Here is a 13,017-nt window from a genome sequence, read left to right as displayed (position 1 = left end):
TCATTCTTCTGTTCTCCGGAAATATTACGCATACGCCTACGTCATTTTCAACGTTTTTTTTCGATACCAGTTCCATTTTTTCGGATTTACTGTTCATTTAGATAGGTTTTTTCCCTAACCTATTTAAGAGAGTTAAGTGCGTCTGGTTCAGAGCTAATTCTACTTTTTTCTTTCAAGTTCGAATATGTCTTTAGAGTCGTTCATTCGCTTAGCTGATCGCCTTGTCGCATTCAATGCTGATATAGGTGATAATACGCTTCCGCTCTCATCGATTCACTTAATTAATATACACATGACAGAGCTGAAGTCATTATGGAGCGACATTAAGTCCACTTTCGATACATTCATGGCTGATCGTGATAGTGAGCAAGACGAAGACGAGGGCGGTGCAGACGATTCCGTAAATGCATCCGAGCTGGAGACCTTCCGAGCCAAGTTTAAGAGTTCTTATGTGACTTACTGCAACTGCTTGGCGACATTGTCACAGCTCGCGGAGGAGTTTCAGTTGCCGGCAACTAAGATTTCTCCAAGCCAACGTCTTGTCGCAAATCCACCTGTTTCCGAAGGTCATCCAGAATTTCAAGACACTCCGTCTTCTACGGGAAGGACTGATTATTCCTTTCATCTCCCGCCATGTGATACAGAGGTTTTCCACGGTGATTACATGTCCTGGCCTACTTTCAGAGACATGTTTACGGCAGTGTACATAAAGAATTCCAGACTTAGTTTTGTCGAGCGTCTGTTTCACTTGACGCAAAAAACGCGAGGCGAGGCTCGTGACATTGTTCAGAGGAGCCCTTTGACGAATGATGGTTTCCATTTGGCATGGAAAAATCTATGCGCTCGTTATGAGAATAGACGAATCCTTGTTAACGGGCAGCTAAAGGTTTTGTTCAATCTTCCTTCCATTTCCAAAGAGTCCGCCAGTGCACTTAAACAGTTGCAGCGCGACCTTACTTCTTGTATCTCGGCCCTAGAGTTGTGTGACATTGATGTCAGAGGTTGGGACCCTCTATTCGTATTTCTCTGTTCGAATCGTCTTCCAGAGTCCACACTTACCTTATGGGAGCAGGGTCTCGCAGATAAGACTGCAATTCCTAAGTGGTCTGACCTTGACTCCTTTCTTACGAATAGATACCGGACACTGGAGTCCGTTTCTGAAATGCGTGCCAATCCCAATGCAAGGGATCAAGATTCAAAATCCAATAGCACGAATACTAAGAGTTCGAGAAATATTAATTCATTCCAAGTGAGAGTTTCGGGTCCACAATGTCCTTTATGTCCAAGAGAGTTCCATGTGATTAGGAAGTGTCCTAAGTTCATAGCAATGGACATTAATCAGAGAAAGTCCGAGATAAGGAAGCAAGGTCTGTGTTTGAACTGTTTTTCTAAAACTCATCACGTTCGAAATTGTACAAGCAAGAACACTTGTTTCCAGTGCCAGAGGAAGCATAATACTTTGCTTCATGAGAGTTCCGCTAATCCAGAGGCCAGTAACTCAAGAGTGCAGACTCCGGCAAATACAAATTCAGGTTTGAATGCAAACTCCTCACCTTTCGCTCCTAGTCCTATACAGTCCACTAGTTCTGGTACGGGAGTCGTTCAAACCTATTTCTCTTCCAGTTCTCGTGGCGTTTTGCTGGGGACTGCTTTGGTTGATGTGTTGCACTTGGGTGTTACGTACCAGGCACGAGTGCTTTTGGATTCTGGGTCGCAGGGTACATTCATTTCAGAGAGACTTTTCAATAGATTGCAGCTCCCATATAGAAAAGTCAATGCTCAGATTTCTGGTCTGAATGATTCCATGGCTGCTTCCGTTCGAAAGGAATGTACTCTGCTTCTATGTTCGAGATATGCAGATGCTCAAATTTCGGTTAAGGCCTTCGTTATTACTAATTTATCTGGTGCCCTTCCATCTCATTCAATACCCCCCTCCATCTTCTCTCAGCTGCCCCAATTCGAGCTGGCAGATCCACTATTTCACAGGAGTTCCAGTATTGATATTCTGATTGGTGGTGACTTCCTTCCTTCCATCATGCGGTCCGGCGTGAAGCATGATATTTGTGGTTCCTTGATGGGCCAAAATACCATCTTTGGATGGATTTTGACTGGCCCCATTCCGATCCAATCTCCATCTCCATATTCCAGAATTATTTCCAACTTTTGTGAAATCTCTTTGGACAAAGAGATTTCGAGATTTTGGGAGGTGGAGAATCTTCCAAGGAAGAACTTTGTGTCAGCAGCTGATAGATTTTGTGAGGAATTGTTCGTTTCAACTACTAAGAGGGATGAAGATGGAAGGTACGTTGTTCATCTTCCGTTCAAAAGAGATTTTCCCAAGAGTATATCTCTAGGTAATTCACGGACAAGTGCTATGGCCCAATTTTTGAGAAATGAAGTCCGCCTCCTTCGCAATCTTGCGTTCAAGGATGAGTATGATTCCGTTATCCAAGAGTACGCGAATTTAAGCCACATGTGTCAAGTTGAGACTTCTAGTTCTATGGGAAGTGCGTCTCATTACTACCTGCCGCACCATGCGGTTATAAAACCAGAGAGCACTACCACCAAAGTTCGGGTGGTTTTCAATGCTTCTTCACCTTCCTCTAATGGCGTGAGTCTTAATGACACTTTGCATACAGGTCCTGTGTTGCAGAGTGATCTGACTGTGTTGATTCTCAAGTGGCGATTCTTTCGGTATGTGTTCAATGCCGACATTCAAAAGATGTACCGGCAGATTAGAGTTCATCCCAATCACACACCGTTCCAAAGAGTTCTATTTCGAAGAGATCCAAGTGACGACGTTCAAGATTTCGAGTTGAAGACTGTCACTTTCGGTGTGAATTGTGCTCCATACTTAGCTATTCGCACTCTTTTCCAACTTGCTGATGACGTTCAATCCAGTCATCCTATTGCCAGTGAAATACTTCGCAGTTCTATGTACGTGGATGATGCCCTAGTGGGTGCACATTCGCTGCAGAAGGCAATGCAGTCTAAGGAGCAGTTGATATCCGCTTTGGCTTCGGCCGGCTTCCTCCTGAGAAAATGGACAGCAAATTCAAAGGATATTCTAGCAGGTCTTCCTTCCGATCATTTGCTGTGTGAAGATTTTTTGGACTTCGACGACAGTAGCACAGCAAAAATGCTAGGAATTCGTTGGAATGCTCGATCCGATTCGTTCTATTTCACTACCAAGCCATTCCCAGATTCATCCAGAGATACTAAAAGAGAACTCCTTTCCCAGATTTCAAAGCTTTTCGATCCTGCTGGTTGGCTATCGCCATGTATTGTGGTAGCAAAGATTCTTATGCAGAGGATATGGTCAGAGGGTACGGGCTGGGACGAGGTCGTTACCCCTGGCACACTTGCAAAGTGGAAAGAGTTTCAGACGTGTTATTCGGCTATAAATGAAGTTCGAATTCCGAGGTGGCTTCATTATGTTCCTTCCGCCGATATTCAATTCCATGGCTTCTGTGATGCTTCAGAAAGGGCATACGCAGCAGCTTTGTATGTGCGAATAGCTACAACTACTTCGGTCTCCACACATTTGGTCTATTCAAAGACAAGAGTGGCTCCTGTTAAGACATTGTCCATTCCGAGGTTAGAGCTTTGTGGGGCTGTTCTATTGGCAGAGATGTTAGATACATTACTTCCGACACTTAACATTCCCAAGTATTCTCTTTTCTGTTGGACAGACTCCACTATTGTCCTTTCCTGGCTTTCGAAACCTCCGTGTTGTTGGGCAACATTTGTTGCAAACCGAATTTCAAGTATAGTTCAAGTGGTTGACCCCTCCAAGTTCGGTCATGTTCCTTCAGAGACGAATCCTGCCGACCTCGCTAGCCGAGGTCTCCTGCCTCAGGATATCGTCGCAAATGAGTTGTGGTGGTCGGGACCTGAGTGGCTCCGCGACTCCCCTGAGTGTTGGCCTAATTCTGTTCAATCCACTATTCCCGAGATAGATTTGGAGCGTAAAGCCATAAAGGTTCATCATACTTACTTTCAGAACTACCAGGACGTTCTTGAACGTTTTTCTTCCTATCCACGAGCGCTACGTGTACTGGCTTATGTGTATCGGTTCTTCTATCGTACTCATCCAAGATTTCGTTCCAGCTTTTCAAAGCAGTCCACTTTGATCACAAGTTCTGAGCTTGTACTGGTTAGAGATGGATTGATTCGAGTGTGTCAAAAAGCGTGTTTTCCAAATGAGTACAAGTGTTTGTCGTCACAAGAGCAAATTTCGAAATCAAGTTCTATTCTGAACTTAAACCCGTTCCTGGACGCTGAGGGGCTAATTCGTTCATGTGGCCGGCTGGAATCGTCAGTCGGCCTTCCGTACAATGAGAGACACCCGATAATAATGCCCTACGGTTGTCAATATTCCAGGCTGCTCGTGAAGTTCATCCACCAACTTACTATCCACGGTGGGAATCAGCTTGTACTTCGTATGGTCAGATCACAGTACTGGATCCCGAAGGTCAAGAATTTAATCAAAACGACCATCAATAAGTGCAAGCCTTGCATTCTCTACAAGAGGCGTTGTCAGCAGCAGCTCATGGCGGCTTTGCCGCCAGAGCGCACCGAGTTCACTCGTCCATTCACTCGAACGGGTTTGGATTTCGCGGGTCCTTTCGACATAAAGAGTTACAGTGGGCGGGCCTGTCGTATTACGAAAGGCTACGTCTGCGTTTTCGTGTGCTTCTCCACAAAGGCGATACACTTAGAGGCGACGTCCGATTTGTCCACTCCCACGTTCTTAGCGGCTTTCCATCGTTTTGTTTCTCGGCGGGGTTGTCCGTTGCATCTATATTCCGATAACGGTACAACTTTCGTCGGAGCTTCCAGGATCTTAGAGAGAGAATTTATTCATGCTGCTCGTGCTGGAACTGAGTCGAACTATGCGCACCAGTCTTTGAGTTGGCATTTCATCCCGCCTGGAGCTCCTCATATGGGAGGACTCTGGGAAGCGGGAGTAAAGAGTTTTAAGTCCCATTTTCGAAAATTTGCTGGTTCCTTCAAATTTACATTTGAAGAGTTCTCGACAATCCTGTCGAGAATTGAAGCATGCCTCAATTCGCGCCCGTTGTCTCCTATATCCAGTGATCCTAACGATTTCGCTGCCTTAACTCAAGGTCATTTCTTGATTGGTACTCCCATTCTTGCTCCGATCGATCCACGCATTGAGGAGAGTCCTGTATCGATTTTGAACCGATGGCAGAGACTTAAGGCTATTCATCAGAGTTTTTGCGTTCGATGGAAGAACGAATATTTACGAGAACTACAAAAGCGAGTTAAATGGCAAAGTTCAGAAAAGAATATAGAAGAGAACACACTAGTCGTTATTCAAGATGACAACCTTCCACCAAATGTTTGGCGTCTAGGCAGAGTTTGCAAGACGTATTTCGGCACTGATCGCAGAGTTCGGGTTGCTGACGTGGTGACTCAGAAGGGCACCATTACGCGACCCATTACCAAGCTTGTCGTCATTTCCTCTCCGAATTAAACACAGATTTTCTATTCTTTCCCATCACTTCCCTATTGTTTGTTTTGCCACCATAGATTATCATGCCCAAGTATACCAAAGAGACACAAAGGAAGTCATCCGCGGTTCCCTACAAGAAGGAAAAATACGATTGCCGTATCTGTCACCGGTCTCATGCCCTACGATCTTGCCAAAGGTTTTTGGAAATGAAAATGGCAGATCGTTTGGAAGCAGTTCGAAGGCATAGTTACTGCTTCAACTGTCTGGCTCATGACCACTTGGTGGTATCCTGCTCTAGCAGTCACCGGTGTCACCACTGCAAAAAGAGCCATCATACCCTCCTCCACGTCGATCCGAAACTACGGGATGCCCTTCTTAAGAGCGATCGGAAGCAATCGCGTCCCAACACTCCTGAGCGGAAGTCAAAGGATTCGTGCCCACCGAGGGATTTTTCGCCATCACCGTCTTCTAAGCAGAGGACATCTCTTTCGGCTATTCTTCGACAGAACAGCATTGTGTTGCTTCCTACGGTGCTCGTTAAGGTAAAAGGCAAGTCTGAACGATCCACAGCCCGGTGCCTTCTCGACTCGGGGTCTCCGGTGAGCAGGATCTCCAAGAGATTGGTAGATTCGTTGGCGCTCACGACATTGAGCCTGAAAGAGGAGACCATATGCCCACTTCGCCTGACCTCCAGATTCGACGAAACGGTAACCATTGAAGGCACATTTCGTGTGAGTACCCGCATTTCAACGGTGACGCCAGCTGAATCGCTTCCGGAATCATTTAAAAGACATTTCCCCCACTTATTCTTTGCGGATTCGAAATTTTTCAAATCGGCCCCGGTGGATATTGTAATTAGTGTCGATCTTTATCCCAGGGTCATCGCAGAGGGTGTATACGCCCAGAATGGTTTGCCTACGGCACAAAGTACTATTTTTGGTTGGGTGATCTATGGTGTCTGTTCGCACTGAGCGCACTACAGCGTTCTCATTATTCTTCGGTATCAATGAATTTAATCCAAACTGAATAAAAGAGTTATGAAATGCACTGTTGATTTTTACTTTACTAGCGAAGCACAAGCTCTATCTTTTAAACAGGTCCATTGAGCGGTTTGATTCATAGAAGGATGTCCACTACTGACAAGCTTGCCTTTTCCATGTACCAGCTGGATCCTGATGATGGAGTGATCCTTTGGCTATTCTACGGAGCTATACAACTATTATGTCAACATTTCCTTTCCTTACTAGAGTAATTAAATTCATAACTAGAGTAATTAGATTCATAACGTCCGTTTTCATAGAGTTTTCAATTATATTCCGTGCGAGTAATTGTAAGCTGGTGCGAGTACACACAGTTGCATTTTCCCTTTTTTTTTTATTGCAGGTGTACTGCAAGGGGGCCGGTAATGTTAATGCCAAACCTTGTTCCTACCTGGTCCCCCTAATCTACTTTCTAAGTTTCGCAGCTATTTGCATTTGCATACACCCACATACCTCATACTTTATATGTGTGTGTGTGTGTGTCTCTCTTTGTACTAAAGATGTCTCGCTTTCAGCAGCCTTGTGTACTCCGTCGGCCTTTTCCTTTTCTTTTTCCTATTTCAAACTTACTTATTATCTGGGCTTCAACCACTGCTGTTCTTCCTGTGTTTTCATTTTTTTCCTATTCTCCCCAAACTCACCTTGCGAGGAAAATATTTCTACTCAGAGAAATATTTTCCACGACTCCAGTGATTAAACCATCCACTTTCCTCCAGAGCTAACCCCCAACATTTTCAGTCTAAAAAGAGATACCGCGCATAGAACTTGACAAATGCGATCAATGGTGAAGGGTATATAAGATTCGGCCCGGCCGAACCTAGCACGCTCTTACTTGTTTTATTTGCAGAAAGTGACTCATAGCTTTTTTCCAATGGAATGTTCGTAAGCAAATTTGAAAAATATTTGCACTTAATTAGTTTGATATAATTTAAAAAATCAACACTATTCTAGACTTGTGCCAAAATTTGGTTCACATTTTTCTATTATTTTTGAAACTTAATTTGTTAATTGTACCCCGTATTTCATGTAATTTTCACATTAAAATTTGATTTTTGACATTCCAACAGAAAAAACATTACACAAAAACATCTTGATTAAAGATTTTGATTAGATTCAGTTCGCTGATATATCACCAAGCCAGAAGAGCAACAACAAAAAGAGCTTAAAACATTTTAATGGAATGAATTGCAACGTTTGTTCCATTCAATGGCTAACAAAAATAAAACTAATGAAGGTAATAAAAGTCATTTAATCAATGGAGAAAAGCAAGCTTATCGTTTTCAACAAATCGGTCACATCGTATCACAGGTTGCTGAGGCTAGAGATGGGCAAAAGTGTACGAAAGGAGGTAAACAGTTTTGGCATACATTCATATATAAATTTTGCTTAGATTTGTTAAGGCTTGGGTGATTATTGCTGTTGCTGGTTGCCCCAAATTTTTGTTTTGTTTTTTAACGAATTTTCCAACATGGATTTTTCCACTCAATAACAAAGAATAGCCAAAATTGTGTTTAGGTTTGAAAATGGTCGGTTTGTGTTTGTTTAGTTGTTTGTATCGTACCAGGCGATTCCTATGAAATGCTGACTAAACTGGACTGTGTGTATTCCCATTTTTGTTGTTTTGTTGCTATTGTTGTTGGCAACAAGTGAAGCGTTGCTAAAGGTGCGTCTGGTCATCAGCATTTGGTTTATTTTTTCGCTTTTCACCTACAGCTTCAACAAAAGTAATATCTCAATAGACCCAACCTACCCTTGCCCTAGCCCCACCCCACCCTCTTTTGGAAACATTAATCTCCCATAAAGACCAATGACCCTACCCGGACTCCACCTTTCGTATCATTCTCTTGTATCTTTTTTTGATTTCCCTCATCACTTGTTTGATTGCTCGATCGCTTACCATATTCTGCTTCCATAGTTGTAATGCAAAATTTGATGCTACATTTAGTTTTTGAATTTCAAACGTAACACAGTTTCTGACATTTTCCGTTTCCTTTTTTTGGCTTTTTTTAATTTTAGTTTAATTTTGCCCTACAAAAAGGAAAATCGGTGTTTGTCGTGAGAATGTCGGTGCTACGTACCATGATTTTGTTGGCTTTGGGTGCCACCATGACTTTGGCTCAAAGACGTTTAGCTTTACCGGATCCCAGGAGTTGTGCCAACCGTAAGTATGAACAAAGTGTTAAAAAAAGAAAGAAGAGTGGAGTCAATCAACCTCAAACCTGACTTAAACAAAAAAAATACTTGAAAATAATTATAATTTATAAAAAATAAGGAAATCAACAAAAACAACACTAAAAGATTGACACAAAATTCAAGAAATTTAAAAAGACTAAATTATCGAATCCAGCAGTTCCTGAGTTAACAAATTAGTGTCAAAACTTTAAAAAATTACGAAAATTTCAAATATATGTGAAAAGATCCTTCAAATAATGGAAATAAAACAGGGACCGTAAATAACAGTGATCCAGAAAATTGTATCTCAAGAACTCATTATGTTAGAGTCAACGGAGACCAATACTGTCATACACCAATAAATTTATCTCGGAAAGCTCATTCGGAATTTATGGTGATATTAAAAGAATGCTCCTAATTACAAAGTTAAGGGGGTTTTTTCAACGTAAAAATAAAATGTCGGACGAAGCGAGATTAATTTATTAATTTATCAGTCGTAAACAAACCTCTTTTTAGGAGTTTTAGGAGTTTTCTTAGGAGTTTTATTTTTTACTTCAGAAAACAAAACTCTTTCGTTTTTATTTTTTCCGTCATAAATTTTTCCGCCTTAGCTGCCATATAAACCGATCTTGAATCTTGACTTCTTGAGCCACTAGAAAGCAGAATTCTTCTCCGATTTGGCTGACATTTTGCAGGAGGTGTTTTATTATGCTTAACAATTGTGTTAAGTATGGTTGAAATCGGTCCATAGCCTGATATAGCTGTCATATAAACCTAGCTGGGGTCTTGACTTCTTGAGCGTCTAGAGGGCGCAATTCCTATCCGATTTGGCGGAAATACTGCACAAAGTATTAAGATATGACTTCCAACAATTGTGCTAAGTATGCTTTAAATCGGTCCATAACCTGTTATAGCTGCCATATAAACCGATCTTGACTTCTTGAGCCACTAGATGGTGTTTTGTTATGACTTCCAATAACTGTGCTAAGTATGATGAAAGTCGGTATAGAACCTGATATAGCTCCCATATAAATAGATCTGGGATCTTGACTTCTTGAACCTCTAGATGGCGCAATTCTCATTTGGCTGAAATTTTGTACAACGGTTTCTCTCATGACCTTCAACATAGGTGTCTAATATGGTATGAATCGATCAATAGCTTGATACAGCTCCCATATAAACCAATCTCCTGATTTTGCTTCTTGAGCCCCTACTAAGCGCAATTCTTATCCGAATGAACTGAAATATTACACAATAACTTATATAATGTTCAGCATTCATTTATGGCCCGAATCGGACTATAACTTGATATAGCTCCAATAGCATAACAGATCTTATTCAATATTCTATGTTTGTCAAAAAAGAGATACCGCGCATAGAACTCGACAAATGCGATCAATGGTGGAGGGTATATAAGATTCGGCCCGGCCGAACTTAGCACGCTCTTACTTGTTTAAAATTGTAATGAGTTTCTGGTTTAGCAATTCTGAACTACTTATTTAAGAAGTTTTTTACAGGAGCATACTGAGAAGGCTTATCGCACTAAGGAGGCGAGCCGTAATCTCTAAATATGGCCCCAATCTAAGGAAAGTCCATTGGCAGTACAGATGCGTTATTAGACCAATACGTAAGACTCGTTAGTTTGGTAGACGGCAATCGAAAGAAAACACGCGTACTAGGGCACTGAACTGGTCACAATTCTAGATGTCCGACCGATAGATATACAAATTGGGTATGAGGCAGCCACTACGGCTATAAGACTTTAAGCGTGAGAAATGAGAGCAAGTCATATCTCATATACAAGATGAGAGCAAGTCATATCTTCGCAGCGACAATAGAAGACCTGAATGGGTTGAATACCTGCTATAACACTTGAGGTCGAGTGCGACATCATTGGTGCATGATTTCCTATCAGTGCAGATACTAAGTTGTGCTTTCGGCTGCCTAACAATAACTCCGTCCTGCAGGCCGAAATTCGGACGATCATTAAAATTATTATATTAACGCTATGACACTGAATACTGAATTTTTGCAAAAAAAAAAACACCGCATTTTAATATTTTAACATAAAAAAGTTTGAAAATAATCCAAAAAATTAGTATTCAAGGACGAAAATAATATATGACTTCAAATTTAACCATTTCAAAGATTTATCTCTATCTGTTTTCAAATGGCATATTTTTTACTAGTTTTTCGGTTCTGTACTATGGATCGATCTATATGGCAGCTACATCCCAATATAGTCCGATTTGGCTTATTCAAGAAATTAACCTGCGTAAGGAAAATATGGACCTGTCTCAAATTTACGCTCAATATCTCACATATAAGACCGATTTCAAAGAGTGTTGCCTTAATGCGAATTGTGATTAGTTTCTCATCTACCGGAGTAAATCTAACGACAATCCACAGCATATAAAATACAATGCGTTACCTCTATTCCAGGATTCACTAATAGAAGGTTAGGTCACATGCAAAACACAAAGTGGATAGGCCCCATAAACATCATTAAGGATGTCAAATCTGACGATTGAAAATGTCATCATATAGGAGAAAACGTAAACAAAGAATGAATGTAAAAAGAGAACAAGTTGACATCCTCAATGCCAAGTACTGCCAAATATTAAAAAAAAAAGTATATCGGCTGATCGCTTGGCTTAACCTTATTCAGTGAATCCTGCCTTTATTCGTTTCGAATAAAACTTTGCATATTGAAATATTTTATGATAGTCCCCATATGAACCGACTGACTTCAAGATCTTCTGGAGAGCGCAATTACTTAAAAATTTATTTGAAAATACAAAATGCTGAGATGGTAGCCAATTCGGATTACTAGTGGTAGTCAATCCTATGACAGCAGGTTGTACGCACCATAATGACCCGATGGATTCCTTCATCGGCAAGGGCTGACGCCTCAGTGTACAACACACTGCTACAACAACAACAACTAGTGGTAGTGGCACAGATTTCTACTTTAGCCATTGGTATACCTAATCTACTAACTAAATTTTCAAAGAATATTCCGTTAAGGAATTAGAGAAACTCCTGCCATATACTCATAAATTTTCTTCTGCAAGCAGTTATACTTTATTTGTCTTCCTTTCTAAATATTCCATTGTTTTTCTTTTCATAGGAGTTCGACATGCCTCGTACCGTGATGCTCGTGGAGTCTCCCATTCATACTTCTTCAGTTGGGAACATGCTCCTACACGCAGTCTTGAAGTCGATTGGTTGGATGCCCGCAACATTTGCCGTCGCCACTGTATGGATGCCGTCTCTCTGGAGACACCGCAAGAGAATGAATTCATCAAACAACGCATAGCCCGCGGAAATGTACGTTACATTTGGACCTCGGGCCGTAAATGCAACTTTGCTGGCTGTGATCGTCCCGATTTGCAACCCCCCAATGAGAACGGTTGGTTCTGGTCTGGTTCGGGAGCCAAAATCGGACCCACCTCTCAACGCAACACTGGCGATTGGTCCTCCACCGGTGGCTACAATCAACCTCAGCCCGATAACCGTGAAGCGGCCCAGGGTAACGATGAATCTTGCCTCTCCATTTTGAATAATTTCTACAATGATGGTCTCAAATGGCACGATGTGGCCTGTCATCATCTCAAGCCATTCGTGTGTGAAGATTCTGATGAACTTTTGAATTTTGTACGCTCTCGCAATCCTGGTCTACGCCTTTAAACGAATATACAAACAGAGCCCTTAATTGCTGCAATGCTTTTGAAGGCAAAACCCACCCACGCCTGAAGGATCTTCCCAATCCCCTTTAAACCGATATGATCTGATCTGCTTTCGCTTAATTGTTGCATGTATTATAATTATTGTGTATGTTTTCTATGGGAAAAAATCCAATAATTGTTAAGTGTCTGTCTGCATGTCTTCCTCTCGCCTATCGCATAGCAAGCGAGAGCCTCAAATTATATATCAAAAAACATTAATTTTAAGTTTAATGCTAAAAAAAAAAAACAAAAATTAATTTATGCCCTTCCCCCCCTTAAAACAAAAAAGTAAACATAATCTGTTATTGTTTAATTCCATGTTTTGTTATACAAGTGAAAAATATTTATCCATTTTGGTATTAATTTTTTCAAATGTTTCGTTACGTAGGTGTAAAATATCGTTATGTTACAAAAAAAAAAAAAAACTACAAAAAATCATCACATTTTTCTTCCTGTTGTATTTTCGGTTCGAATATGACTTCAATCAAAATCATATAAAAACAAATTGCATTTATTTAATAAAGACAAAACAAAATTTGAAATATATATACATATGTATGTGGTTTTAATTAATAACCAGTAAGGAAGGACAAAAGTC

At 41.1% G+C, this 13,017-nt stretch overlaps 1 protein-coding gene across 3 annotated transcripts in view; it reads left to right on the top strand.

The window, feature by feature from the left end:
• LOC106081726 (uncharacterized) overlaps positions 1–12,743 on the top strand; it is a 50,181-nt gene extending 37,438 nt beyond the window's left edge. For 2 of the 3 annotated variants that reach the window (XM_013243897.2, XM_059364941.1), the window contains exons 2-3: positions 8,536–8,680; positions 11,822–12,743. In XM_013243897.2, coding sequence (XP_013099351.1) covers positions 8,581–8,680; positions 11,822–12,381 — 660 coding nt within the window. In that variant the 5' untranslated portion in view covers positions 8,536–8,580 and the 3' untranslated portion in view covers positions 12,382–12,743. Of the gene's footprint in view, positions 1–7,849; positions 7,868–8,535; positions 8,681–11,821 lie in introns of those variants that run through there. The other variant, XM_013243895.2, reaches the window with a different exon arrangement.
• Positions 12,744–13,017: the final 274 nt, after the last annotated feature.

The sequence above is a fragment of the Stomoxys calcitrans genome, chromosome 3 (assembly GCF_963082655.1).
Source record: "Stomoxys calcitrans chromosome 3, idStoCalc2.1, whole genome shotgun sequence".
NCBI classification, from domain to species: Eukaryota; Metazoa; Arthropoda; class Insecta; order Diptera; family Muscidae; genus Stomoxys; species Stomoxys calcitrans.
Note: the sequence above shows the minus strand (reverse complement) of the source record. Positions and strands in the feature narration are given on the sequence as shown.